This window comes from Ochotona princeps, chromosome 5 (assembly GCF_030435755.1).
Source record: "Ochotona princeps isolate mOchPri1 chromosome 5, mOchPri1.hap1, whole genome shotgun sequence".
In the NCBI taxonomy this organism is placed as follows: domain Eukaryota; kingdom Metazoa; phylum Chordata; class Mammalia; order Lagomorpha; family Ochotonidae; genus Ochotona; species Ochotona princeps.
Window position 1 is genome coordinate 64,333,628 of NC_080836.1, and position 27,924 is coordinate 64,361,551.

General features: G+C 40.1%; 1 protein-coding gene across 1 annotated transcript in view; it reads left to right on the top strand.

Moving 5' to 3' along the window:
* ITGAV (integrin subunit alpha V) overlaps window positions 1-16,063 on the top strand; it is a 105,612-nt gene extending 89,549 nt beyond the window's left edge. Inside the window, exons 25-30 of the mRNA XM_058664703.1 lie at window positions 1,067-1,225; window positions 10,598-10,711; window positions 13,590-13,703; window positions 13,813-13,920; window positions 14,516-14,638; window positions 14,886-16,063. Coding sequence (XP_058520686.1) covers window positions 1,067-1,225; window positions 10,598-10,711; window positions 13,590-13,703; window positions 13,813-13,920; window positions 14,516-14,638; window positions 14,886-14,981 — 714 coding nt within the window. The 3' untranslated portion in view covers window positions 14,982-16,063. The remainder of the gene's footprint in view (window positions 1-1,066; window positions 1,226-10,597; window positions 10,712-13,589; window positions 13,704-13,812; window positions 13,921-14,515; window positions 14,639-14,885) is intronic.
* Window positions 16,064-27,924: the final 11,861 nt, after the last annotated feature.

The following is a 27,924-nucleotide window of genomic DNA, read 5'->3' on the forward strand; positions in this document are numbered from 1 at the left end:
CCTGTGCTGCTTTCCATCCTCTGATGAGGCAGTTGACGTCCTCTGCTGGACTACATGAGCTGGCTGTCATGTCCCCTGTGTATATCTGGACATGCGGTCCACTGCACAGGCATTAGCAACTGAAGAGGGTCAGTCCCAATACATGCTCCAAGGTTGGACCACAAATCCTATGATTCTTCCCTGTGGCAGGGTCTGAGTCCAGTAGTCTAGTTCAGAAGTCCCCCAAAAATCCTTGCCTGGAGTAACCTTCTACTTGACTCTTGTGTGTGCCGGACAGTACCGGATCAGGTGGTCTGTCACCTAACCAGCTAGCGCACAGGCTGATGGATGTATCTGCATGGTCAGTTCTGCTTCAGCCTCTTCTCATACAAACCGAAGGGTGCTGCAGCCCAGGCCAGCCAGCCCACTGCAGACCCACTTCTCATGCACACCAGCAGGTACCATGGCCTAGTCTGGAGCGACTGCCAATAACCCTTCCCAGGCCTGCCGCAGCCCAGTTTTTGTATCATCAGCCTCTGCTGTGGCCCAGCCCAGACAAGCCTGTACCCCAGCTGGTTCTCATGCACACTTGTGGATACGGTGGTTTGGTTCAACCCACTCCATCCTTCAGACCCAGCCCTCATGTGTGCCGACAGGTGCCCTTGCCTTGTCCAGCCTCGCCTATTTCCAGCCCTAGTTCTTGTGATCACCAGTGAAAAAGAACAGCCTGGCAGGGGAGTGCCCACAGGTCCCCTGCCAGGCATTTTCTCAGCCCCAGATCTTGCAACAGCTAATCAATATTTCTTTAGGAAGAAAATTTTCCTTGTTGTTCATTTGTGAGTTTTAAAGTATTTTTGTCTCTCTTATAAATTTTCATTCTTGCACATTCTTCTTCATATCACACTAATTTGTAAATGAATGTTGAGTTTCAGTTCTTTTGCATATTATTGGTCTGATTGTAATATTAGAACCTTACAATGGAAAGTCAAATCTTGTTGCTAGTGTATAATTTCTAGATGTGACATAAGGGAAAGGTTCTAGAATGAACTTTTTGCTCATGATATTTTCACTTTCTCTCCCTTATTAGCTGAGAAACAATGGTCCAAGTTCATTCAGCAAGGCAATGCTAAACCTCCAGTGGCCCTATAAATATAACAATAATACTTTATTGTACATTCTTCATTATGACATTGATGGGCCAATGAACTGCACTTCAGATGTGGAGATCAATCCTTTGAGAATTAAGGTAATATGCTTGAAAATAGCTCAGAATTGATGCCAAAATAGCAATTTTTAGTTGCTGTCTTTGTAAACTATAACTGAAATGCAGGAAACAAAGCAACTATTAGTGTGCAAGCTTTTGCTGCAAAAATAATTTGTAGCTAGCACGTTAAGAATTATATTCTTTTATCACAGAATTAATTTTATAAAGTCCTAATGAACTGTGGATTTCTTGACTATTTGGTGAGCTGCAGGAGATATTCTTAAGTGGCTCAATTTGACCTGGTTCTTTTGCATTGTGGCTTATCCAGTGGTAATTCTGTGTCATGAGTATGTATTGTTCAGAGTTTCTGTTTGGAGAATAAGGTACAGCATTTATCCCATGCCTCTCTTGACCAACAGGACCTAGAAAAATGTCATTTTACAGAATTACATTTGCTTTGGCTATAGTCATTTCCATCTTAGCACATATGTTTACATAAGAAGCTATTGGACTTTATGGTCTAAGGAAGGTGAAGAAAACAAAACAAAAATGTTTCCATAATTGGCACTCATCACAGATGTCCTGTGGAGTTGCAGAGTATTTGGTGTTGTTATTTTATATGATACAGTCTGTAGGTATGGGATCCCTTCTTTTCCCCATCCCCTTCCTCCCTCCCTAGTTTCCTTTCCCACCACTTTCTCCCATGTTATTGTAGAGGTGTTGTAGATATAGACAAAGGTAGATTCTTTCTGTGTTTTATCAACTCTGCTGGTAGCCTGTAGTTATGCAAGAGAAAAAAGTGATGGTTAGGGAACATTAACTATTTTCGTATGTATTAAGAATTCTAACCTTATCTTCTGTCCTTACTGGTCACCATATATTAACTGATGAATTTTCTGTCATACTAAGTTTCATTTACTATTTTTTTTTAATTTTTTTTATTAATTATTATGCATTATGTGACAGTTTCATATGCTCTGGGAATCCCCCCACCCCTCCCCACATCCCTCCCCCCTGGTGGATTCCTCCACCTTGATGCAGTATTACAGTTCAAATTCCATCAAGATTCTTTCCTTGCAAACATATACCCAGCAAAGAGTCCAGCTACTCATTGTCCAGATGGGTTGAACAGTTTGTTGGGGAGACCATTTCTGGTCCAAAGTCAGAGCTGGTAGCATATCATCCCAGTCAATTAAGAGTCTCAATATAACATTAACAGTAATTTGTAACATTATGGAATTGACAAGGTTTTGCGTAACCAGTATGTTAAAAAAAAACAAAATAAAACAAAACAAAACAAAACAAAAAAAAAAAGAAGCAAGTTCTTAACCACAACCTATGATTAGCTCATTGACATTTCAATTTTAGTTCATACACAGGACCAGCTGCTATATACCTTAAAATGGCTATAAGGTACCATTCAGCTGTCTCGTGTCTATTTCATTTTAGTATTTAGCCATTTGTTGTGTTGAAGTATAATTTTACTGATCTTGGCAGATTTTAGGATAATCTAGACTGGCTTGTAACTCTAACAAGACATTTGTCAGCATTTAAGGTGCAGAACATTTTTTTTTGGGGGGGGGGTGTGCAGGAAAGTCCCCAGCACCATGGTAAGGAGTGACTAATCTTTGTGTCCTACCCAGCGAGGCATTAGCCAATCCATGCCAGCTCTTTCCTGTCAGATTTCAAGCTCTACTTTTTGTTGTTTGTCTATTTATTTTAGGTTTTTTTTTTAGTTTGTATGATTGTTTGTTTGCTGTGAGGGGTTTTCGGAGCGATCCTGATGGTCATTGCAAGGGAGGGTGGGGGTCCAGAGGTGGAGCCAGGCTCGGTCCAGAGAAAGCTCTCCTCCCTGGTCCAGAAGGACGTTTATTGTTCTTCTGTTTCTGCGGACCGCTCAGGGCTTCTGGTTGTCTTTCCGATGACGTTGGTTTCTGCGCAGTAGTGTTTGGACTTCTTCCATCCCCTGCGGGAGCTCCGGTTAGGGGTGGGTGACCTCAGAGTACTCGGCCTCCGAGGGCATCCAATTCCCTGTGGCCTCCTTGGCAGTTGGGATATAGTACTTGTTGCTCGTATTAACAGTTTGTGGTGAAGGTCTGGGAGTCTTCATGGTTGGGATCCAGGCTTTCTCCTTGCCATCTGCTCTACCCTGGAGTGCCCCCCTGCTCCACGCACATGACCTCCTGTTAAGAGGTTGTCAGGATCGTACCCGATTCCCCCCTCATGCATTGGTATAGTAGTTTTACTATTGTTTAGTGCTGCTTTGAGTCTGTTGTCTATGAATTACCAGATTTGATCATGATAGGCTATATTATACTTTTTCCTCACTCTTTTTATGGTCCTGAAAGGCTTCCCTGCACTCCCCCCCATTACGGATTAACATAACGTATTGAGGGTATAGTAGGTTTTACAGTTTTTCGATGTATATCTTAAGTATTCTGACATTAATTGTTGGTTTATAGATTATATCGCATTATCTTATTGTATTGGATACAGGTTGTTAGAGATTGCAATAATATTACAATATACAGGTACTATCAGGTTGTCATCTTTTCATCTCAGATTAAGGCAAACATGTGGTATTTAACCTTTTGGGATTGGTTCATTTCTCTTAGCATGATGGATTCCAGTCGGGCCCATTTGTCCACAAAGAACTGCATTTCGTTTTTTTTAATAACTGAGTAGTATTCCATAGAGTAGATGAACCATAGCTTCCTTATCCAGTCCTCTATTGATGGGCATTTTGGCTGCTTCCAGGTTTTTGCGATTGTAGATTGTGCTGCTATGAACATTGACGTGCATGTTGGTTTCTTGAGTAGGAGATGTTTTGGATAAATCCCTAGGAGTGCTATTGCTGGATCATATGGCATGTTGATTTTCAGTTGTTTGAGTATTCGCCAAACTGATTCCCATAGAGGTTGTACCAATCTGCAGTCCCACCAGCAGTGGAGAAGGGTTCCCTTTTCCCCACATCCTCGCCAACAATTGTTGGTGGTATTACGTATGTGTGCCATCCTTACTGGAGTTAGGTGGTACCTCAAGGTTGTCTTCATTTGGATTTCCCTTATTGCCAGGGAGCTTGAGCATTTTTTCATATGCTTGTTTGCCATTTGGGTTTGTTCCTTTGTGAAATGTCTGCCCATTTCCTGTGCCCATTTCTTGAGTGGCTTGTTTGTTTTGACATTTTGGTTGTTTTGTAGTTCTTTGTATATTCTGGAAATTAGCCCTCTGTCACCTATGTCGTGCGCAAAGATCTTCTCCCATTCTGTGGGTTGCTTTTTTACTTTGTTGATTGTTTCTCTAGCTGTACAGAAGCTTCTTAGTTTGATGAGGTCCCAATTGTTTATTTTGGACTCGATTTCTACTGCATTTGGAGTCTTTTTTAGGAAGTGAGGGCCTACTCCTAAGTGTTGCAGTGTGTTTCCAACATTTTCTTCCAACAGTTTGAAGGTTTCTGGATGTAGGTTTAGGTCTTTTATCCATTTAGATTTGATCTTAGTGTATGGTGAGAGATGTGGGTCTATCTTTTTGTTTCTGCAGGCTATCAACCAGTTGTCCCAACAGCATTTATTGAACAGACCTTCCCATTTGCTTGGATTGTTGTCTGTCTTTTTGTCAAAGATTAATTGACTGTATCTATGTGGATTACTGTCTGGTGATTCTATTCTGCTCCATTGATCTTCCTCTCTATCTTTGTGCCAGTACCACGCTGTTTTGATAACCACTGCCCTATAGTATGTCCAGAGGTCTGGAACTGTGATTCCCCCTGCTAACTTCCTGTTCTTCAGGATGGTTCTGGCTATTCGTGGTTTTTTGTGCTTCCAGATGAACTTTTGGATCATTGTTTCCAGTTCCATGAAGAATGTTTTGGGCAGTTTGATTGGAATTGCGTTGAATGTATATATCGCCTTTGGCAATATAGACATTTTAATGATATTGATTTTACCTATCCAGGAGCATGGGATGTTACTCCATCTTTTGAGGTCTTCTTCAATTTCTTTTTTAAGTGGTTTGTAGTTTTCCTCAAATAGGTCTCCTACATTTTTGGTTAGGTTAATTCCCAGATACTTCATACTTTTCTCTGTTATTTTGAATGGTATTTTGCTGCTTAGATCTTTTTCCAACTTGGGGTTGTTTGCATACACTATGGCTGTTGATTTCTGTTCATTAATTTTGTACCCTGCCACACTACCAAACTCTCGTATAAGTTCTAGGAGTCTCTGTGTTGAGCCTCTTGGCTCTTCTATGTAAAGAATCATGCCATCTGCGTATAGTGAAAGTTTGACTTCTTCATTTCCAATTTGGATTCCTTTGATTTCTTTTTCTTGTCTTATGGCCTCAGCAAGTACCTCTAGGACTATGTTGAATAGCAGTGGAGAAAGTGGACATCCCTGTCTTGTTCCAGTTCTTAGTGGGAAGGGTTCCAGTTTTTCTCCATTCAGTATGATGCTGGCGTTGGGTTTTTCATATATTGCTTTGATTATGTTGTGGATTTTTCCATCTATGCCTACTTTGGTTAGGGTTTTTAGCAGGAAGTGGTGTTGGATTTTGTCAAAAGCTTTTTCAGCGTCTATTGATACTATCATGTGATTCTTGTTTTTCAGTTTTTGGATGTGGTGTATCACATTTATGGATTTCCTTATGTTGAACCATCCCTGCATTCCAGGGATGAATCCTACTTGATCTGGATGAATGATCTGTCGGATGATTTTTTGAATTCTATTGGCTAGGATTTTGTTGAGTATCTTAGCATCAATGTTCATCAGAGAGATAGGTCTGTAGTTTTCTTTCTCTGTAGGATCTCTGTCTGGTTTTGGGATTAAGGTAATGTTGGCTTCATAGAATGAGTTTGGAAGGGTCGCTTCCTTTTCTATTATATTGAAGAGTTTGTAGAGGATTGGGGTTAGTTCTGTTCGGAATGTTTTGTAGAATTCTGTAGTGAAGCCGTCTGGACCTGGGCTTTTCTTTGTTGGGAGTTCTTTAATCACTGATTCAATCTCTGCTTCAGTTATGGGCTTGTTCAGGTCGTTTGTTGCCTCTGGGGTAAGTTTTGGCAGGTTGTATAAATCTAAGAACTTTTCCATTTCTTGATGGTCATCTGATTTGTTGGAGTACAGTGCTTTGTAGTAATTTCTAATTATGTTCTTAATGGTTGCAATGTCTGTTGTTATGTTGCCTTTGTCATCTTTGATGCTGTTAATTCTTGCTTTCTCTTGTTTTTTCTTTGTCAGTCGGGCCAACGGGGTGTCTATTTTGTTTATCTTTTCAAAAAACCAGCTTTTTGATTCATTGATTTTGTGTATGGTTTTTTTTATTTCTATATGGTTGATTTCCTCCCTTGTTTTGATGATTTCTTGTTTCTTGTTGTGTGTGGGGCTCATCTGCTGTTGCTTCTCCAATTCCTGGAGGTGTGTGTTTAGTTCCTGTATTTGGCGCCTCGCTTGGGCCTTGACATGAGCTCCAATTGCGATGAATTTACCCCGTAGCACTGCTTTGGCTGTGTCCCACAAGTTTTGGAATGTTGTGTCAGAGTTTTCATTGGTTTCCATAAATTTTTTGATCTCATCTTTAATTTCTTCTCTGACCCATTGTTCGTTCAATAGCATATTGTTCAACCTCCAAGAATTTCTGTATTTCCTTGGGCATTTTGAATTGCTGATTTCCAGTTTCATTCCGTGGTGGTCTGAGAGGGTACATTGTATGATTCCTATCTTTTTGAAGTTACTTAGATTTGCTTTGTGTCCTATCATGTGGTCGATCCTGGAGAAGGTGCCATGCACTGCTGAAAAAAATGTATAATCTGTGGCCTTAGGGTAAAAAGTTCTATAAATGTCAACCAAGTCCAGTTGTTCTATTGTTTGTATTAGCTCTGTTGTTTCTTTGTTGAGTTTTTGTTTTGTTGATCTGTCTATTGTTGTTAGTGGGGTGTTAAGGTCACCCACTACTATTGTGTGCATATCTATGTCTCCCCTTAAGTCTGTAAGTAATTGCTTCACGTAGCTAGGCGCATTGGGATTTGGTGCATATATGTTCACGATGGTAATTGCTTCCTGATGGATCAATCCTTTCACCAATATATAATGTCCTTCTCTGTCCTTTTTGATGTCTGTAAGCTTGAAGTCTATATCATCTGAAATTAGGACAGCTACCCCAGCCCTTTTTTCTCGTCCATTGGCGTGAAATATCTGTTTCCATCCCTTCACTTTAAATTTCTTAGAGGCTTTTCTGGTTAGATGTGTCTCTTGTAGGCAACAGATAGTTGGATCTTGTTTGATGATCCATTCCGTTAATCTGTGCCTTTTGATTGGTGAGTTCAGGCCATTTGTGTTAAGAGTCAATATTGAGATGCTGCGATTTTGCCCTGCCATACATATGTGTCTTTGTGGGTGTTGGTAACTGTGTAATTCCCCCTCCTTGTGTGGGCTTTAGTGGGGAGATCTTCCTGTTTGCCATCTTTGCTTGTGGTTTGTCCCTGTTTTTTCTGTGTTTAGCACATTTCTAAGGAGATTTTGAAGAGTTGGTTTTGTGCTGGCATATTCTTCAAGTTTCTCTTTGCTATGGAAGTATCTGATTTCGTTCTCGAATATAAATGAGATCTTTGCTGGGTACATTAATCTTGGTTGACAGTTGTTCTGTTTCAGGATTTGGAAGATCTTTGTCCATTCTCTCCTTGCTTGTAGGGTCTCTTCAGAGAAGTCAGCAGTGATCCTGATTGGTTTTCCCCGGAAAGTGATCTTTTCTCTGCTTCGTACTTGTCTTAGGATTCTTTCTTTGTCTTCGTTGGAGTGGAACTTGAGCACCATATGTCTGGGTGAAGATCGCTTTGGGTCATATCTGCTGGGAGTCCTCTGACCATCCTGGATTTGGGCTGGGTTCATGTTCCAAGTGTTTTGGAAGTTTTCCTGTATAATTTCGTTGAGCACCGTTTGCATTCCTGATTCTCTTTCTGCTCCTTCGGGCAGTCCCATAATTCTGATATTAGATTTTCTTAGGTTGTCTTTCATCTCCTGAATGGTCTTATTGGCTTTGTTCAGGCTTGTTTCTAGCTGTTTAATGAGCTGGGAGTGTTCATTTTGTGTGTCTTCGGTTTCAGAGATCCTCTCTTCTGCTGTATTTATTCTGTTAGTTAGGCTCTCAAGTTTGTGCTCTAAGTCAAGGATTTTGTTTTTGACTTGCTGAATTTCTGTGACTATGTGGTTCTTGAATTCCTTGAAGTCTTCCCAGTTCTTCTCATTGTCTCTGACAGCTTTTAACATTATTTTTTTAAATTCCTTGTCTGGTAGAGCTTCCATGTCTTCTTCTCGTGTCTCCGAAATAGATATTGGCTTTTGGTCTTTTTTTGGTGAGGTACTGGCTCTCTCGTCTGGATCATTGCCTTTTCTGAAGTTTCTTCTCATTGCGTTATTGTTTCTTGTTGATTTCAGGGATGTATTCTCTGATTTGTTTATCTACAGTTTCTGGTCTTTGTGCAGTAGTTTGGAGTAGGTGTGAGTTTGCTGCTTCCTTTAGGTTTACTTTTGAAGGAGAATTTCTTTGAGTTCTATTGGAGATGTTTGGTGCGGGGGGATAGCTATATCAACCCCTGAATGTCTATAACCCTCTGCAGCTTGGTTTCTGTAAGGTCTGTTGGTTAGACCTTTCGTCCTGTGTGCGTTTTCAGGGGTAGGGCTTAGTAGCAGTATTTTGTAGCTTCAGGGCTCCTTGTCTGTAGTTTTGGGGTGGATTTGGAAGACCCCTAGCGCCCCTCAGGCCTGTGGGGGAGTATGTGTCAGGCCGTCGGTAGCTCTAGCTATGTGTATCTGGGCCACTGTTTCAGGGCCTGCAGTTGTGGAGCTGCCCAACCCTGGCCTGATGTGAAACTCAGATGCTGGTGTGCTGAGGGGTTTGCCCAGAGGGATTCCTCAGAGGACTGCTGTTGTTGTGCTGGGGCAGTTTTCCTAGGGGGATCCCTCAGAGGAACCGAAGCAGCACTCCCGCCGCAGGCGCGCACTGCTGGCGACCTCCTCTGTGGGGCCTCAGGCGTTCAGCAGTGAGAAGCTGCAGGCGCGCACACCAGAAGTTGCTGTTGCACCGAGTGGTTTTACTGAGGCAGCTCCCTCAGAGGAACTGAAGCAGCACTCCCCGTTGCAGGCGCTCGCTGCTGGCGCCCGCCGCTGGTACCCGCCTTTGTGAGGCCACAGGCATTCAGCAGTGAGAAGCTGTGCTGGCGCACCCCAGAAGTTGTTGCTGCACTGAGGGGTTTTACCGAGGCAGATCCCTCAGAGGAACTGAAGCAGCACTCCCTGCCGCAAGTGCTCGCTGCTGGCGCCCGCCGCCGGTGTCCGCCTCTGTGGGGCCACAGGCATTCAGCAGTGAGAAGCTGTGCTGGCTTGCACCCCAGTTGCTGTTGTTGTGCTGGGGTAGTTTTCCTAGGGGGATCCCTCAGAGGAACCGAAGCAGCACTCCCTGCTGCAGGCGCGCACTGCTGGCGGCCTCCTCTGTGGGGCCTCAGGCATTCAGCAATGAGAAGCTGCAGGCGCGCACACCAGAAGTTGCTGCTGCCCTGAGGGGTTTTACTGAGGCAGATCCCTCAGAGGAACTGAAGCAGCACTCCCCGTTGCAGGCGCTCGCTGCTGGTGCCCGCCGCTGGTGCCCGCCTTTGTGAGGCCACGGGCTTTCAGCAGTGAGAGGCTGTGCTGGCGCACCCCAGAAGTTGTTGTACTATGTGGTCTGCCCAACTATGTCCAGTAGAGAGAGTTAAGCTGCGCAAGTCTCCTGCACCTTACCACTGGGGGACCTGTAGGAGCTCTCCGCCCTGGCTCCCACACAAGTTGGAACGTTCAATTCTCGCACAGCCTCAGACTGGGAGAATTCTGGGGGACAGGGGGCACTGAGCAGGGACAGTCTCAGTATAGTTCTCTCAGGGAGCGAAAAGCCCGAAAATCTTTTTTTTTTTTTTTTTTTTTTTTCACCTCTGGCGCACTCCACCTCTCTGGGTTCCTGTGCGTCCCAGCGCCACAAAGTCGCCAAGCTAGGTGCCTCCAGGGGCCCGTGTTGCTGTCTCCAGCTGCCCTGGGTCCTCTGGGCTTCCCGCTGTTGCGCCCCCTTCCCGTGATGACTCACCACGTTTTAACCGGGTCTTTGTGTTTCCTGCGTTCCTTCTCTGGATTTCTTCCGAACCATGTGTTTCTTCTTGGATGCTCAATGTCCAGGGAGCTTCTGGCACTCCTTCCTGTGGTTCCTCAGTCCGCAGATCTCTCTCCAGCCGCGCCCTGTCTCTCCTTCAGCGCCTCCCTTTCTATGCCCGTCCTCCCAGGTCGGCCATCTTCTCTCGTCTCTCCATTTACTATTTTTTAAATCAAGAATCTGAGTTCAAGTCAAAATGTCAGTGTGGAATGTTTTTCTCTTATCCTATGCCACCCTTTAATAATGCAGATCTCATCTTTGCAAACAACTGAGAAGAATGACACAGTTGCTGGGCAGGGTGACCGGAACCATCTCATCATGAGGCGGGATCTCGCCCTCGCTGAAGGTGACGTTCACACTTTGGTAAGTGCCACCTCAGGCGCACTCATTACAAACATTCAAAAATACGTGACTACAGAATCAATGCCAAAGAACATTCAAAAATAGCAATGGCTGTGCTTGAAAGAGCTACACACATTTTTATGCCATTTGGTCTTCTTTCTCCTAGTCAGATTAACACCAAACTTTGTTCAGATGCTCTAGCTTTATAGATGGCTAATAAAATTATTTTAGGTTCCAATTACTTTTTTTTAAGTTGTATCTATTTTTCTTGGAAAGTCAGATTTACACAGGGAAGGAGAGACAGAGAGAAAGATGCTTCATCCACCGATTCACTCCCTAAGTGTCTGCAATGGCCGGAGCTGTGCAGATCCAAAGCCAGGAGCTTGAAACTTCTTCCAGGTCTCCCACTTGGGAGCAGGGTCCCAAGGCTTTGGGCCGCCCTCCACTGCCTTCCCAGGCCACAAGCAGGGAGCTGGATGTGAGGTGGAGCAGACTGGATATGAACTGGTGCCCGGATCAATCCCGGCCCGTGCATTCAAGGCGAGGGCTTTATCCAAATAGGCTATTGGGCCGGGACTGGTTCCAATTACTTTTTATGGCTATCCTCCTTTAATCATTCCCTTTTGTTAGCCTTACTCTAATGTTTGAGTGTTTAGTGCAGTCATTAAAAAAGGAACCCAGAAGACCTCAGCAAAAATATGTTAAAAGCATATTTAGCATTATAGTTACATTTTATTGAGTCAGCCTACAGAATGACTATATGTTTTAAAGGTACTATTTTTTTTTTTATATTTGACATTTTTACAACTCATCCTCTAGTGGAAATCCTAGTACAGTGTTCATGTTCAGTAGCAGTTCCCACTTATTTTTATATCACCAAATTTTATGGATGCCAATATCAAGTTGCCTATAAAAATTTCACTTAAATGTCATCATTTAAATGTTACTGGGCATCATGTTTGACTCCTATATTTTTCTCGAATCTCACATTCCATATTTCTGCAAATTCTATCAGTATCTACTTTTAAAATACCCAGACTCCAGCTTCATGTTAGTTTCACCAGTGCCATGGCCTAGCCCTGTCCACCTTGCTGTCTAACATGGACTATTGCCGAACACCCAGTTAGCCTTTTATTCCCTGCCCTTCTCCCCACTGCATTTTATTTGCCATGTAGATACCTCAGTAATCTTTTTGAAAGTAAATGAGATCTTGTCACTCTGGTGCCTACGCATCTAGCTTGGAAAATCAGAGCCTACAGTGATGGCTGTTAGGTCCAGCACCATCTAGGTCCTTCCTGCCTCTTGGCTTGCTTTCCACTCCTTATGCACTGGGCTTCTTCCGTGTTCCACCTTGCATTTCATAGAACAGAAAGCCACCAGCATGTTTCTGCTTCCAAACTTTGAGAATTGTTCTTCCATCTGCCAAATACCACTGTGGCTTCCTTTCTCACCTTCTTTTGGTGACCCTACAAATTAAATTATGACAGAGTGAATGAATTAGAAGATGAATTAGAAGATGCCTTTACCTACTTACCCTGCTTTTGGTCCTGCACTCTGTCTTCCTACAGAATTGTATTTATAAAAAATTCAGATGGTTAAATAATTTCAGTGTATTTTGTTTTTAATACGGTTTCAATACTTCCTTGCCAGTTTTTATTGATCTTGAATTCTGCACCTTGCTATGCTTATGTGTTAGATCTTCACTAGTTTTAGCTTGGGTTACATAGAGATTTCTCCATGAAGATTTTTGTCACCTGCAACTTTACTTTATTCCTATTGATCTGGATTTTTTTTTCTTGACCCATTACATTAGGTAGACATTCTGGACAGTGTTGAAGGGATGTGGCTTGAGTGGGCACTGTTTTATTCTTTGTCTCAGAAGGCGAGTAACAAGTCCTTCACCATTAAATATAATGAAATTAACTGCTGGCTTTTTCCTAGATGACTTTTAATAAGTCTAGGGAAGCTCAGTTCAGTTTCTGCTCATGAGCTGGCAGTATCAGGTGCCAGATAGCATTACTGCACGCGTACACCATGTTTAGTACGATGTGATCAACACTTAGGTGGTGCATGTTTGTTTCATTTGGTGCCAGTCTTCAAGGTATGGGTAGTCACACTGAATATGGCTGAGACAGTTAGGGAGCCATATGGTTTCTACAGATCTGTCGTTGAGTAACTATTAAGAATTCAGTTTCCTTTTATTTTCCTAAGGGATACTGTGATCCTGTTTTTATGTCATACTGTAATCATGGTGATCCGGGTTTTCCTAAAGAATGTTGAATTCTAGCTGTAAAAGTGAATCTTTTAATATTATAGATGTTATCCTTCTATAACAAATCATAGTAAAATCAGCACCTTAGGGGATAGTGTTGTGATGCAGTGGATAAAGCTTGCCACTTGGAACGCCCCATCGTGTACTGGAGTGTTCAATCCAGTCCTAGCTACTCTACTTCTAATCTGCCTGCCTGCTAATACACCTGGGAGGCATCAGATGATGCTGCAAATGATTGTGCTGCATCCACCCATGTGGAAGACCCAAATAGCTGTTCGTGGCTTCTGCCCTTGGCCTGGCCCTGCCCTGCATGTTGTTGGCATTCAAGGAGTGATGAATCAGTAGGTGGAAGGTCTCTATTTCCCTCTCTATTTCCCTCTGTTTCTCCTTTTATTACACTGTCTCTCAAATAATTAAATATTTTGAAAACTAAATTAAAACACCTTTGTAACAAAAAGCATTTATAATCTCCACCATTAGCCTTTTTATGTATCATTCTTACAAGAGAATCTGGATAATTTATCTTTGGCCTTTACATTCAAAGAGTACAATAAAATATCTAATTTTTCAATATTGAAAAGCTGGTGAAATGACCATTTGTTAAATGTGAATAATTTGTGTTGACAGGGTTGTGGAATTGCTCAGTGCTTGAGGATTGTATGCCAAGTTGGGCGACTGGACCGAGGCAAGAGTGCAATCCTGTATATAAAGTCACTGTTGTGGACTGAAACCTTTATGAATGTGAGTACACAGATGTACCATTGCTAGACTTGTCCGTTCATTTTTTTCTCAAATAAAAAAAGAAAAAGCCGGGCATTCAGGTAACTGTCTCATTATGACTTCCATATAGAAGGAAAACCAGAATCATTCATATTCACTGAAGTCATCTGCTTCATTTAATGTCATCGAGTTTCCATACAAGAATCTTCCAATTGAGGATATTTTTAATTCCACATTGGTAAGTCACTGATTTAGGGAAATGGGATAAATGCATTCACTGAAATGTCTTAGATATCTTGATTTTGTTCTGTGAAAACAGCAATTCAACTGCTTCATTCATGTAAAGGAATGAAGTTATTTGATAAGATGTTAACCTGGTTTCATATTGCTGCTTCACTCCTGCACTCCAGAATTACTGCAAGTAGATGCTCTACTCTAGCACCTTGTTCTACGTAAGATTATTATAATCAGGGCACTTCAAAAAGTTTGTGAAAAAAATATCAAAGTATAAATCACAGTGTCTGTAGTCTTTGAAGTATACTCGTAAGTACATTATGCTGGGGAAATTTCAGAAATTTCCTCCCATAAAATGAGAAAGTTGGAAATTAATTTCAACAACTGAAAGTATTTTGGAGATCTTTAAAGTAAAAAAAAAAATCAGCACATCATAAACTGGATTATTTACAAAAATCATTTCAGATGAGTCAGAAGTTAACCTGTTTCCAAAGAAAGAATATAATGTGAATAATGCTAAAGTAAAATGTAACAGGCACTCAGACAGTTGGTGATAGCAAACTACTAATAGGACTAAAACTCTTTCTATTCCCCGCTAGGTTACCACCAACGTCACCTGGGGCATTCAGCCAGCACCCATGCCTGTGCCCGTATGGGTGATCATTTTAGCAGTTCTGGCAGGATTGTTGTTACTGGCTGTTTTGGTATTTGTCATGTACAGGGTAAGTAATGAATCTTGAAAGAGAGGAAGCCTGAGAGAGAGGGGAAAATAGAAAAGAGGGAAAGGAATAACAGAAAGATGAAAGAATAAAAAACAAGGGAGGAACATGGTGAGTATTACCTGTTAATTTCAGGGAAGAAAAGTTGTACAGAATGCAAACAGATATTCTGATATTCTAGTCTTTGAAAAAGTGCTATTGGTGACCTGCGCTGATGTGTTAATAAGGTTGGTTTTTCTTCAACTGACAGATGGGCTTTTTTAAACGAGTCCGGCCACCTCAAGAAGAACAAGAAAGAGAACAGCTTCAACCTCATGAAAATGGGGAAGGAAACTCTGAAACTTAGCTGCAATTTGCAACTTGTCTTTCATCCTGACCCATTAGAATCATCATCTTAGCAAGATTCCAGAACTCTGCTCCTAATGGTGCCCCTTGCTATTCCCTGCAACGTGAGAGCAATACAAGTGTTTGAAAACCTTCTCTTGATCAATAGTTCAGACATAGATTGAGCACAATATACACCAACTTGGTTTTTTTAGCTATTTAAATAATAAAATATCAAGTGATAGGTTTAATTCAATGTAGATAAAATAGTAGTGCCTAAGTTATACTTTATATAACATAGTGCTTCCTTACAATTACTGTTTCTTCTTGTTTGTTTTTAATTGTTTTAAAGCAATTGACATTTGGAGAGTAGCATCCTCATCTTTTGGGTAGATACTTAATGTTATTACATAGACACTACAGTTGACTTTTCAAGATACTAAAATGTTTAGAATTGAATGGACTTGGATTTTAATATCACCTGGTAGACTCTTAAAAAATTTATGATGCTAGCAGTTTCTTTCCCGTGACTACAAAGGTACACTATTTGTTTTAATATTAGGTACACACTATTAAATTCTTATTTATATGTAATCTGCAATCTGTTTCATTGCATTTTTGCTTGTACAGATTATTTTCTGTGGCAAATTCTTTAAGCAAGCCTATGTTGAAATTTAGTTCAATAGTCAGAAGTGCTTCTCTATCTGATAGTTTAATTTTAGCTAAACATCATGAAGCTTGAATTCATGGAGTTGAAATTCATTTCCAAAGTACATCTATCCCACTGCTTTAGTCCACTTGCAGTACAAAAAAGAAAGCATTTTCATTAAAAGACTTATATTTGTAGTTCTTTGATGTGTAATTGCTCTTTAGTATTATGTTTTTAAAGTAGAGCTGAATTTTTAGTTGCTAATTAATTTATTTTCCTTTTATATGTGTATTTTTTCTTGTATTTCCAAAACTAATACTGAGAATGGGTCAAAACCAATGAGGAATCTTTATAAGTAACAGGAAGCTTAATTTCCTATTTCTACTCCGTAAGAGTACTTGGCATCAAAACTCAAAAGTTAGGTCACTGGTTTACTTCCAGTCACAGCTCTGGACTACTCATAATACGTAAAACCGGTCTCAGCTGTCAGAATAACTGCTTAAAAGATATTTTTATAATCAGTACAACTTATTAAAACCTTTGTAGGATTTTTTAAGATTTATTAATGTAAATCACTTTTCTAGGATTTTTAATAAAGCCACGTAGTGACGATTTTACATTTCTAATGGACTAAATATTTACAGTTCCCCAATGCCTGGGGATAGCTGTCAGTAGTTCCCAATAATGGTGTGCGTTAGGAAGGATTAAGAGCTATTTAGCTACTATCCTCTCTAGGAAACAGCTGTTTCCCTTTAAAAACTGACTATTTTATATATTTTTTGAAAAAAACTCAGATTTATTTATCATTTCATGCACAATTGATTGAATTTAGCTACAGAAAATGTATTCATGAAATAGTCCATTTAGGTGAATTATAGAAGTTGGAACATACTAAAGTCCCTATGGTTAGTTTTAGTGAATTTAAAAATCAGTAGATTTTGGCACATAGACTTTAGTAACTTTAAAGCTCTTAGTCATACATAATAAGTATTTTAATTATCAATCAATTTAAATCTTTTTAAGAAACAAATGTTTTTATTCTAGTCACCAGTCACTAAGTTGGTCTAAAACAATTTTCACTTATTGTCTTCCCGCCTAACACTTCCCATTCCTGAAAACAAATGTTGGATACAAAGTCACTCTTTAACATAAGCAAAAGTAGTTGCCTTTACATGATCTATTCTATTATGTCGCGTAGCTCAGATCATTAGAGATTAACATGATGTTTTAAATTATAAAGTTTAATTTGAAGCAACAATATTGATTTCTCTTTCAAAAAAGTGACAATTCATCTCTACAGAAATTTAAGGAGTATAGTTTGAAACCCTGTTCCATAAAGAAAATTGGGATTCTTTTTATTTTAAAGTAGCATGTAAGTGCATCTGATTGCATATTAAAATCATTGTCTATGGAAGCAGCTTTAATCTGCAAGTATTTCTTCATGTATTCTAATCTGTTGAAAACTAAAATCCATCTTGAAGTTTAAAATGTTCCTAATCCGATAATTTAAAAAACATGAATAAGCTAGAAAATGCTGAAAGCATTGGTACAGAATACATATTACTGGTATTGATTTCATATATTGGCATTGTTTTTCAGAATTGGTAGATGAGAAATATTTATGTGAGGACCCTTCTTCCCCTTTGTACCAAATAATGTTTCCTTGTTAATTATTTTAATTTTGACCAAATTCCTAATGATTCTGAAAGATAAAATAGTCAAAATATTGCCATAGTTCTACCTGTTTTGAAACTACTAATTCACACCTAGTTGTCATTAATGTGATATATATGTTTATAGAAAGACTTTACAGGCTCCTTTAAGAAAGCTGTAAAGGATTTTTGATAGTGAGTCATGGCCCTACGGGAGATATTTTTGTGGAAAATAAAGCACATAATCAGCTGCTTTTTATTATGTAAAGAGATTTTGTAAATCATAGATCTTCTTAAATTGCAGAATGTAGTGATAAACCTGGTGGAGACGAATAACCTGTTTTTATGAAAACTTGCATGTGGCCATTGTCTATCTCACTGTCACCCTGTTTATACCCTTGATTAACTTGTGTATTTAAAAGTTTGATAAACAGAAAAACGACATTTTTAAATTGATCACAGGTCCATCCAGAAAAGTGAAAGAAGTTATCCGTGAGTACTTGGGAGGATATCCCTTTTAGCTTGTTGGTTGTCTAGTTTGAACAGTGAACTTCTGATGTGCAGCATGTAACATGTATTTCACTATAATTCTAGGAATATAATGAGCTACTTGGGAGAGGTACTCAGTCTTTGATTTTTGATGTCATTGTGCAATATAATAATGTAACCAAGATTAGATAATTTTTAGGTCCTTCATATAAGCAAACCTTTATTAATATTTTTTATTTTTAGGTTGTGGGTATACAGGTGAAGTTATTTACCCCCCAAATGATCCATCTTATTTCAAGATGGACATGAACTATGCCATAGCAGTTTTTAAACAACTTTGAAATACTTTAAGGTAACATGGAAGCTGTGTATATCAAATTAATTTGCTGGGTAACATAAAAAGACTTTCTTTAGCTTCTCTTGTAATCACCCACATTGGGTGAGACATAAATGAATCTTTTAAAATCTGTCATTTGCTAACTTAATTTGAGTTAGTGAAAACTGGTACAGTGTTCTACTAGTTTCCAATGTGTAACTTGTGACTGTATAATAAACTTGAGCATGTGGTGCCACTCTTGTGTATGGTCGTCTTCTTTCTTATGTGACTTTTTAATTATTTATTTTGTTATTGTATCAGCCAGCAGTTTTGCACTAAAAGGAAAATTTCAAAAAGGTGATACACATATTTAGAGGAATAAAATCCTTTTTTTTTTTTTTTTTTTTGTGAGAAACAAGATGGCAGAATAGGATAAGGACATGTTTAAACAGTTGAGGAATCCTTAGGCAGGGTGAAGCAGAGAGGCCGTGATTAAAGGAAATAAGAGAAGACAGCCCGACAGAAGAGAGACACCCAGACAACTGTGGACACAGGGAAACAACAGAGAGCACAGAGCAGTACTGTAGCAAACAAGATACCCCGGTGGTGGTCAGCGATCAGTGATCAGAGCTCCACCAGTGGCCAGGTGGGACGGTGAGTTCACCGGGATCTCAGGAGGTAAGTCCAGGCAGAAAACCGCTCATCCTGCTGATTTGCTTGATTTGGCCATGAACAGAAGCAGAGTGGGATAGCCCAAGCAGGCGGTGCAGGAACAGAGTGGATTTCATGGCTCAGGTTCTTAGGAGTGCCACATTGGATACCATTTTGTGTACTGAAGAAAAGGCTATGGGGGCTAGAGGGACAACAGTGAGCTGTACATGCACCAAAGCCAGGAACAAACTCATTTCTGGCTCAATACATTGTACTGGTTCCACGGGGAAAACAGTATTGACTTGCCATTCTACAAGTTCCACCCAAAATAGGTCCAGGAGGCCCCCAGACCTAATCACAGCAGGCTAAGACCCCCCCACCAGTGCCACTTTGGGCACCATCTTATGTAGCAAGCAAAAGGCTATGGGGGTTAAGTGAACAACGGTGAGCTGCACAGGCATTGAGCCAAGAGAAAACTCATTTCTGGCTCAAAGCATTGCGCTGGTCTCACAGGCAAAATTGGCATCCTACAAGTTCCCCCCAAGATAGGTCTGGGTAATCCCCAGACCCAAAGATCATCAGGCCCAGAAAACTATCAGTGCCACATTGGGCACCATTTTGTGTATAGATTAAAAGGCTGGAGTTGGGGGATTGGATGAACAAGCTGGTATAGCATTCTTATATCAGATAATACAGAGTTTGATGTGAATAATATTAAAAGAGATGAAGAAGGATACCACATAGTAACCAAAGGATCCATTCAGCAAGAAGAGAGCACCTTACCACTTTTTTTTAGCATGTTTTCTTTTTCATATCCAATAATACTTGGCTGTTTTCTAGTCTGGCTAAAAGTTTGTTTTACTTGCCTTAAAAAGGGCTGTTTCTTGCTACAACTTACAGTTTTTTAGTTCCGATCTTGTTTACTTTTGCTGTGATTTTTATCATTTCTTGCTGCTTGTTCATTTCTTCTTGAGTCCTTGAAGTGTATTACTAGATCATTTATTTGAGATTTTTCTATTTTGTGTAAGCACCTGATCTTATAAATGTCTAACACTTTCAATACTATTTTTGTTACATCTCATAGGGTTTGATATTTTTGTTTTTGTTTTCATTTCTTCAAAGTTTTTTATTTTTTTAAAGAGGTATTTATTTTATTACAAAGTCAGATACACAAAGAAGAGGAGAGACAGAGAGGAAGATCTTCGGTCCGATGATTCACTCCCCAAGTTAGCCGCAATGGCCGGTGCTGCACCAATCCGAAGCTGGGAACCAGGAACCTCTTCGGGGTCTCCCACGCGGGTGCAGGGTCCCAATGCATTGGGCCGTCCTCGGCTGCTTTCCCAGGCCACAAGGAGGGAACTGGATGGAAAGTGGAGCTGCTGGGACTAGAACTGGCGCCCATATGGGATCCCGGGGCTTTCAAGGTGAGGACTTTAGCTGCTAGGCCACGCCGCCGGGCCCTATTTCATCTATTCTTGAGTGGCACACATAGGTCATACAGTAGCATGATTTGCTTGAAGAAAGTTTTTGATTTTTCACTTCTTCAGCAACACATTGGTCATTCAGTCCCATGTTATTTAACTTTGTGTTGTTGTAAATATTCTATATTTCTTCCTGTTGGTTTTTTTCTTATGGCTTTTATTTAAGGGGATGTATAATAACTGTGTAATCAAGACTATGATATTTAGTTATGAACATATGATGCAGTATGCACCTCTACTTTCAAACTAAAGATGGACTCCTGATGGAATTATTAGATATATCTTGACGTTAGCATACTGGACTCTGTGCCATTGTTCATACCTGCAATGTCAGGATACACTTCACTAGCAGAATGATGGACTTATGACTGTTTATGAAGGACTATACTATTGTAATAATATGGGGGAAATTGGTGTGGGGCTGGAAGGATTTAGGGAATGGGGAAGGGAAATCCCTATGGAATTTTATGATAAAATAATAATAATAAAAGACCATCTAGCATGGCATGCCTGGGTTCCCATATGGGTGACATTTTGTGTCTCAGCAGTCCGCCTCTCCACTCAGCTCCCTGCTTGTGGTCTGGGAAAACAGTCAAGGATGGCCCAAAGCCTTGGGACCCTACACCCGTGCGGGTCACTTGGAAGAAGCTCCTGGCTCCTGGTTTCGGGTCAGCTCAGCTCTGTCCATTGTGACCACTTGGTAAGTGAATCAGCAAATAGAAAATCTTTGTCTCTCTCTCATTCCCTCTGTAAATCTGACTTTCCAATAAAAATAAATGTTTTCTGTAAAAGAAAGATTTATTTGAAGGGCAGATTTACAGAGAAAAAATCTTAAATTCATAATAATTATTTGAGGAAAGGAAACAGGAGGAGCAAAGGAAATATGAGTTGTGGCACCAAAGGTTAAGCAACCTCTTGGGATGCCTGTAGCACATATTGAAGAGCCTGAAGTTGAGTCCTGCCTTTACTTTTAATCCAACTTCCTGTTACTGTGCCTGGGAGGTAGCAGATGTACTTGGGTCCCTCCCACCCAAGTAGGACACCTTGTAGAATTTCTGACTCCCAGATTCAGCCAGTCCAGCCCTGGGTGTATGGGTATTGGGGATAGTGAAGTGGCATATGGAATGAATCTCTCTCCTCTTTACCTCTGTGAGGGTGTTTCTTCTTTTTTTTGATGGTTTACTTGTTTTAGAAAGAATTAGAGAGAGAGAGAGGTCTTTCTTACTCGCTCGTCACATGGCTGCAGGGACCAAGGCTGAACCAGGCTGAAGGCAGGAGCTTCATCTAGATCTTCCACATGGATGTTAGGGACACAAACACTTCTGGCATTTCCCAGTGCCTTTTTTAGGTGCTTAACAGGTAATTAATGGATTGGAAGTGGAGCAGCCCAGACATAAATTGACACCACAATGGCCTGCCAGCATGGGCTTGTGTCAGTATCCACTTTGTCACATCACCAGCCTCATCTCCCTCTTTCACTCTGCCTTTCCCAAACATGTTTAAAATTTCATATAATCTCAAAAAGATAAATAGATGCAAGCATTTGCTTGTATAAAAATTCTTTGGTTTTTGAACAACCTCAGTAATGTCTGGATTTTGCTGCATTGACCTTTATTTTTCAGCAGATTGCTTTGAATATACATTTACTTATCCTTTATTCCATATTTTTACACATCTGCAATTCTTTAAAAAGTTATACTCTCTTGAGCAAAAAGTTATACTCTCATATCTTTGCTGATATATCAGAAAAAATTCCATTTACAGTTTATTAAATATACAGATAAGCTGTCTATCCAAAGAAAGTATCTCCTAGGTTTTTGTAGTGGATTGACTGCAAATTACAAGGGTAACTTTTAATAAGGCATCAATAGATTTTGTTTCCCATAAGTCTGTTTTAACTAAAGAAAGCACTTTTTCTCAAGGGTGAGACCATTTCCTAAAAAACAACAGCAAAAAACCAAAACAAAAAGAAATGCTGGTTTTAGTTTCAAATGCAACTTAAATTGATGAGAAATAGGGAGAAACGTGATCATGGAAACCTACTTTTATTCATCAAGTTTTGAAATCAGAGCCTTTTCATACAACATCTCATTGTGTGCTTTTCATTGAGAAGAACAAGTGATTTTATATTATTAAAAGATTAGGTAGCTCACTACCAGACTTCTATAATTTCTCCTAGTACGATGTGGCTTAGCATAAGCAGGATTGTTCTTTTGATATGCTTGTATTTATAACTGGCTTGTATGTATAACAAACTATGTATATGTACTATCTCTTGTTTTTGATAAAAAAATTAAATGCCTGCATCATCTATGCTTCGGTGATCTGGAGTTTGATAAGGAGACCCCCTTTCCCATCATAGGTAGATCTTCTCAGAGACAAGAAGTAGGTTGGTTTACGCAGTGGCAGCATCTTCATATGGCAATCATTGTGCCATTAATTTCTGATATTGTTTCAGGAATAAAAGGAAAAAAATGGCATTACTAAGTGTAATAGTAAAATACATTGAAATCATTAAGACAAAAGTGGCAAAATGTTGGCTTTAATCATGTTAAATTGTATCTAATGGCTTTTGTAGTGGAAAAGAACAAAATTAGAGAATCAGTAAAAACTAGGTTTAAAATGTTTCTAGAAGGAACAGAATAGTCAAGTGTCTTCCATTTATTTTAAGGTTTTTTTTTTTTCCTATTTGGGAAGGCAGATGTACAGAGAGGAGGAGAGACAGAGAGGAGGGTCTTCATCCGCTGATTGACTCCCCAAGTGGCCGCATTGGCTGGAGCTGAGCTGATCCGAAGCCAGGAGCCAGGTGCTTCTTCCAGGTCTCCCATGCGGATGCAGAGTCCCAAGTCTTTGGCCCATCCTCAACTGCTCTCCCGGGCTACAATCAGGGAGCTGGATGGGAAGCAGGGCTGCCGGGATTAGAACTGGTGTCCATATGGGATCCCAATGTGAGCAAGGCAAGGACACTAGCTGCTAGGCTGCCACACCAGGTCCAAGTATCTTCCATTTTTAATTCAACAGCAGAGAAACTTTATATTAGCAAAACTCCCAGAAACTAATTTTACTGGTTTGATATTCTTGAAAGCAAGATGATTTCCTGTTGCTTTCTTGTGGCAAGAGGGTTCATTTAACAAAGAGGAAGGTAGAACTGTAATGGAAGTGGTGCATTTGTCTTAGCAGTTAAGACACTCATTAAGATACCCACATCCTATACCAGAGTAGGTGACTTTGAGTCCCAGCTCTGCTTCTGTTCCCAGCTTCCTGCTAATGCAGAACCTGGAGTGCATCAAGTGACGACTCCAGTAATTGGATCCCTGCCACCCATATCAGTCGGGATTTTTGGCTTCCAGCTTCAGCCTAGATACATGTGGGAAGTGAGCCAACAGGTGGGAGTTCGTGCTTCTCTTGTCTGTCATAAAAGCAAAACTGATAGTGGAAAAAAAACTCAGAATGATAATGATGGCCAAACCAACAAATGTATGCTGGTGCTCAATCAGGTAATAACAAGGGAACATTCGACTGCCTGGAGAATGGGACAGTTCAAAACATCATGTAAGGCACCAGGAAGAGAGAAGCAAAAAGCAAAAATATATGTGCGTGTGTTAAGGCTATTATTTTTTACAGAAGAGGAAGAGGAGGAAGAAGTATTAGTAATAGTAGTAGTAGTAGCAGTAGTAATGGAATTTTGTGGTATTTCAGTCTTGTTTGCAAATGACTCTCATTAATGCCTTGCCTAATTTAATGGTTTATCACCACTGTAAAGTACAGCAGATGTTTCACTTGGGAAAAGGAAGTTCTCAAGCACTTAACATGTACCATCGAGAAGCCCCTTTCCAGCATTTTTTCACAAAATCTTCACAACCTTATACATGGTTACCTTGTATGGGCTTGGGAACACTAGGGCAGAGATCTGAACCAAAGTTGTCCAAACAGTTTCAAAAAAATTAAGTTTGTTTTATCTCACTTGAATCTAAAGAACTAGAAGGAGGTTGATCTGAAAAAGCTTAGCTAATCTTTTTTTTTTTTTTTTTTAATTACAAAGTCAGATATACAGAGAGGAGGAGAGACAGAGAGGAAGATCTTCTGTCCGATGATTCACTCCCCAAGTGAGCCGCAAGGCCGGTGCTGCGCCGATCCAAAGCCGGGAACCAGGAACCTCTTCTAGGTCTCCCACGCGGGTGCAGGGTCCCAAGGCTTTGGGCCGTTCAAGGCGAGGACTTTAGCCACCAGGCCACGCCACTGGGCCCAAAGCTTAGCTAATCTTAACACTTGTTATATTCAAACACTTGCATATTTATCATGTGCCAGTGCTACAAATTTTACATCTTAATTAAAGCCAAGATACCAAGTATTATAATGCAAATAGTTATTATGACTTCCTGGTTCAAGGGAAATTTCACACCGAATTAAGCATCTATAGTGTAAGAAGTGAGGACAGTGGTTATTTCTGTACATAAAGTTGGAAAGAAATAGGAGACAGCTTTTTTTTTTTTAAAGATTTATTTATTTTCATTGGAAAGTCAGACACACAGAGAAGAGGAGAGACAGAGAAGAAGATCTTCCGTCCGATGATTCACTCCCCAAGTGAGCCGCAATGGCCGGTGCTGCGCCAATCCGAAGCTGGGAACCTGGAACCTCTTCCGGGTCTCCCACACGGGTGCAGTGTCCCAGTGCATTGGGCCGTCCTCGACTGCTTTCCCAGTCCACAAGCAGGGAGCTGGATGGAAAGTGGAGCTGCCGGGATTAGAACTGGCACCCATATGGGATCCCGGGGCATTCAAGGTGAGGACTTTAGCTGCTAGGCCACGCCGCTGGGCCCAGGAGATAGCTTTTATGTGCTGGCAAAACTGTATCTCTGAAGATACTGCTTTTTTTAGGTAGGAATTTATGGCAGTGTATTATGCCAGTTTATCCTAATTTCTCAAGAGTCTTAGTCTCACCCAAATATTCTTTACATTTTGTTTCTAAAAACAGATATTCTGTTGGAGGAAAGCAATTCAGTTAGCTCCCAATCCAAGTAAGCTTGTATTTTAACCTGTTCAGATGGTTTCTTCAAATGCACCGTATTTTCTCTAAGTGCCACTGGTTGTTCCTCAGAAGTAAAATTTGTAGAATTTATTACAAACTTATGACTTGATTTGTTACATTTCAAAAACTTGTGCTATGGAATAACATGTAAAGTTGCTGCCTGTGGTGCCAGCCTCCCATATGGGCTCCAGTTCAAGACCCAGCTTCTCCACCTCCAATCCTGTTCTCTGCTAATGGCCTGGGAAACCAGCAAAATACAGCCCCAGTGCTTGGGCTTTTGTACCTACCTTGGAAGTTACGGAAGAAGCTCCTGGTTTTGAACTGGCCCAGTCCTGGTTGTTACAGACATGTGGGGAGTGAACCAGCAGATGGAATATTTCTCTCTCTCTTTGTGGCTCTTCCTTTTTTTTTTTCCTGTGTGTCTTTTACATAAATAAATACTTTTAATAACATGCATTTTTTTCTTAGGAATTTCTGAATTTACCTTCGGCGCTGTTTATAGAAAGTACTATTTGTTAGAACATTGGTTCCACTAATTTCCTGTTAACATCTTTGAACTTTATTCTAACAATAAAAAGTGACTATTTTAGGTTGTGGAGCAAGATGGTACCTTCGTATGATGTCACTGACCTTATGGCTAGAAATTGAAAAGAACAGGAATGGAAGAAGCCTTGTGGTTGGGCAGGGATTCTCCTCTAGACCTTGACTGGCCCCCTGTGTAAGCCTAAATGTGTCTCCAACCAGCCTAAAAGGAAGACAGCAAATGGAAGTGAAAAGGGCAAAGCGATAACTCCAGCCACTGTCCACAGTGGCAGAAACAGAACTGAACTCAGAAACGCCCGGAGCCGTAGTGGGTAGAACAAAAGAAAGTGTCAGTGAACCTACAAATGGATCAACAGAATTTATTCAGAGTGAAAAGCAAGAGGAAAAACAACTTTTAAAGTAACAGCCATAATAGCTTATAGGACAGTCTGGTTTGGAAAGGAGTCTCAAAGAGAAAAAATGTGCAAGATTAACTCTTTGAAGCCAAAATATTTCCACATTTATTAAAATAAGTAGGAACGTCCAATTCTGGAAACTCAGTGAACCCCAAATAGAACAATAGTGAGGAGCACTATGAGGGCACATCAGAGCCAAACTGCTAAAAAACACAAGTCAAGAAGGCACATCATGGTCAAGTCAAAGTCAGAAAGAACGTATTTCCTCTCTCAAAATGTTTATGCAGTTACTGGGTGGCCAGGGACTGAAGCGTGTATTCCATCACTTGGTCCTGTTTGCTTCTGTCTAGACGGAGGTTACAGTAGACTAGAAACAAGTTACAGATTTGTGATGACCCACCAATTAGGTTGGAATATCTAAAGTAATATTTTTATTCGTTTTGTAAACTGGAATTCCCTAGGGAGTTCTGGGCTTCCCCTTCACGTTCTTACTTCCTATCCCTGTCAGTTTCATTTCTTGGTGCATTACATAAAGGTTTTAATTGAAATAATGTTTAGTTTTGAATGTGGCGCCAACACAGTCAATTATTATTATGTTATGTAAAAACAATCCATTTCACAGTGGTGAATTCCAAAGTTATTTTGCTCCAGTTCTCAGATGACAGTAACGCTTAGGGACTACTTTTTTGATAAGCCTGCATTTAGAATATTTAGTCATTATAAAGTTATATAGAAAAGGCACTGAATGATATATATGAGCTGTAGTATTTATTTTAGAATATTATGCTGTCAACCAGAGTAATAGAAATTATTTTTAATCTTGGGTGGGGTACATAATAACTGGTAACTTGGACATTTTTTCATGTTAAAAAATGAAGATAAAGTTGTTTTTAAGTTTATAAGAAATATGAACAGCTTTGAAATTCAGAGATTTTATCACCTAAATGGAAGATGATTCATTTATTTTTAATTTTTCAGCAAACTAGTGAGAAAGTAAAAGGAAAAACAACTCAAAAGAAATCACTAAATTTCTTTTTTGTAATGCTAGGTTTGACTTTCTGACTTGAATCTTCACTTCTTAACTAATGTCAAACATGTTACAATAATGAGTGGTTAAATTACTAGCACAAGCTGAACTTCAAGGTTTTTTTTTTTTCTCAGAAATAACAGAAATGACTTAGTGGTAAGTAATTACGCTTTGTTTCTAGTAGACAGCCTTAACCTCTTAACAAAACATCTAGCAGTGTAGGATAGCTGTGATTCAATGACAGAGGAGGGAATTTGGTTCATATACCAGGGCTGTTCATTTCCAATTTTCCAAATCCAGCTCCTTATGTTACCTACTCCATATCCTTTGCTAGACCCCCATAGTCTTGGTCACTGTATAAATTTGGTTACTTGTGCCACAGAAAGTAACATATTCACAAATTCCACAAATATAGATATTGGGCATTTTGTCTCTGGCATTAAAAATTCACCTCAGACTCTCATGCTAAGTATTCATCCATTCATCCTTTCTAAAAGTTCCTTAATGTTTCAAACATTGCAGCATAAATTAAAAGTCCAAAAACTATTCAAGTCTTCTTGACTCAAAAGTCCCCAAGCTCATCATTACAGTTGGGTGTGGATGGGCCCGGGAGTGCGGTCCCTCCTGGCACATGCTTTCTTTCTCAATGTGCACAGAAGCAAATGATCTGTTACCAGCAATACATGGTGGGGACAGAAATAGGGTAACCAGAGTGGGCATAGGTAATAAGGACA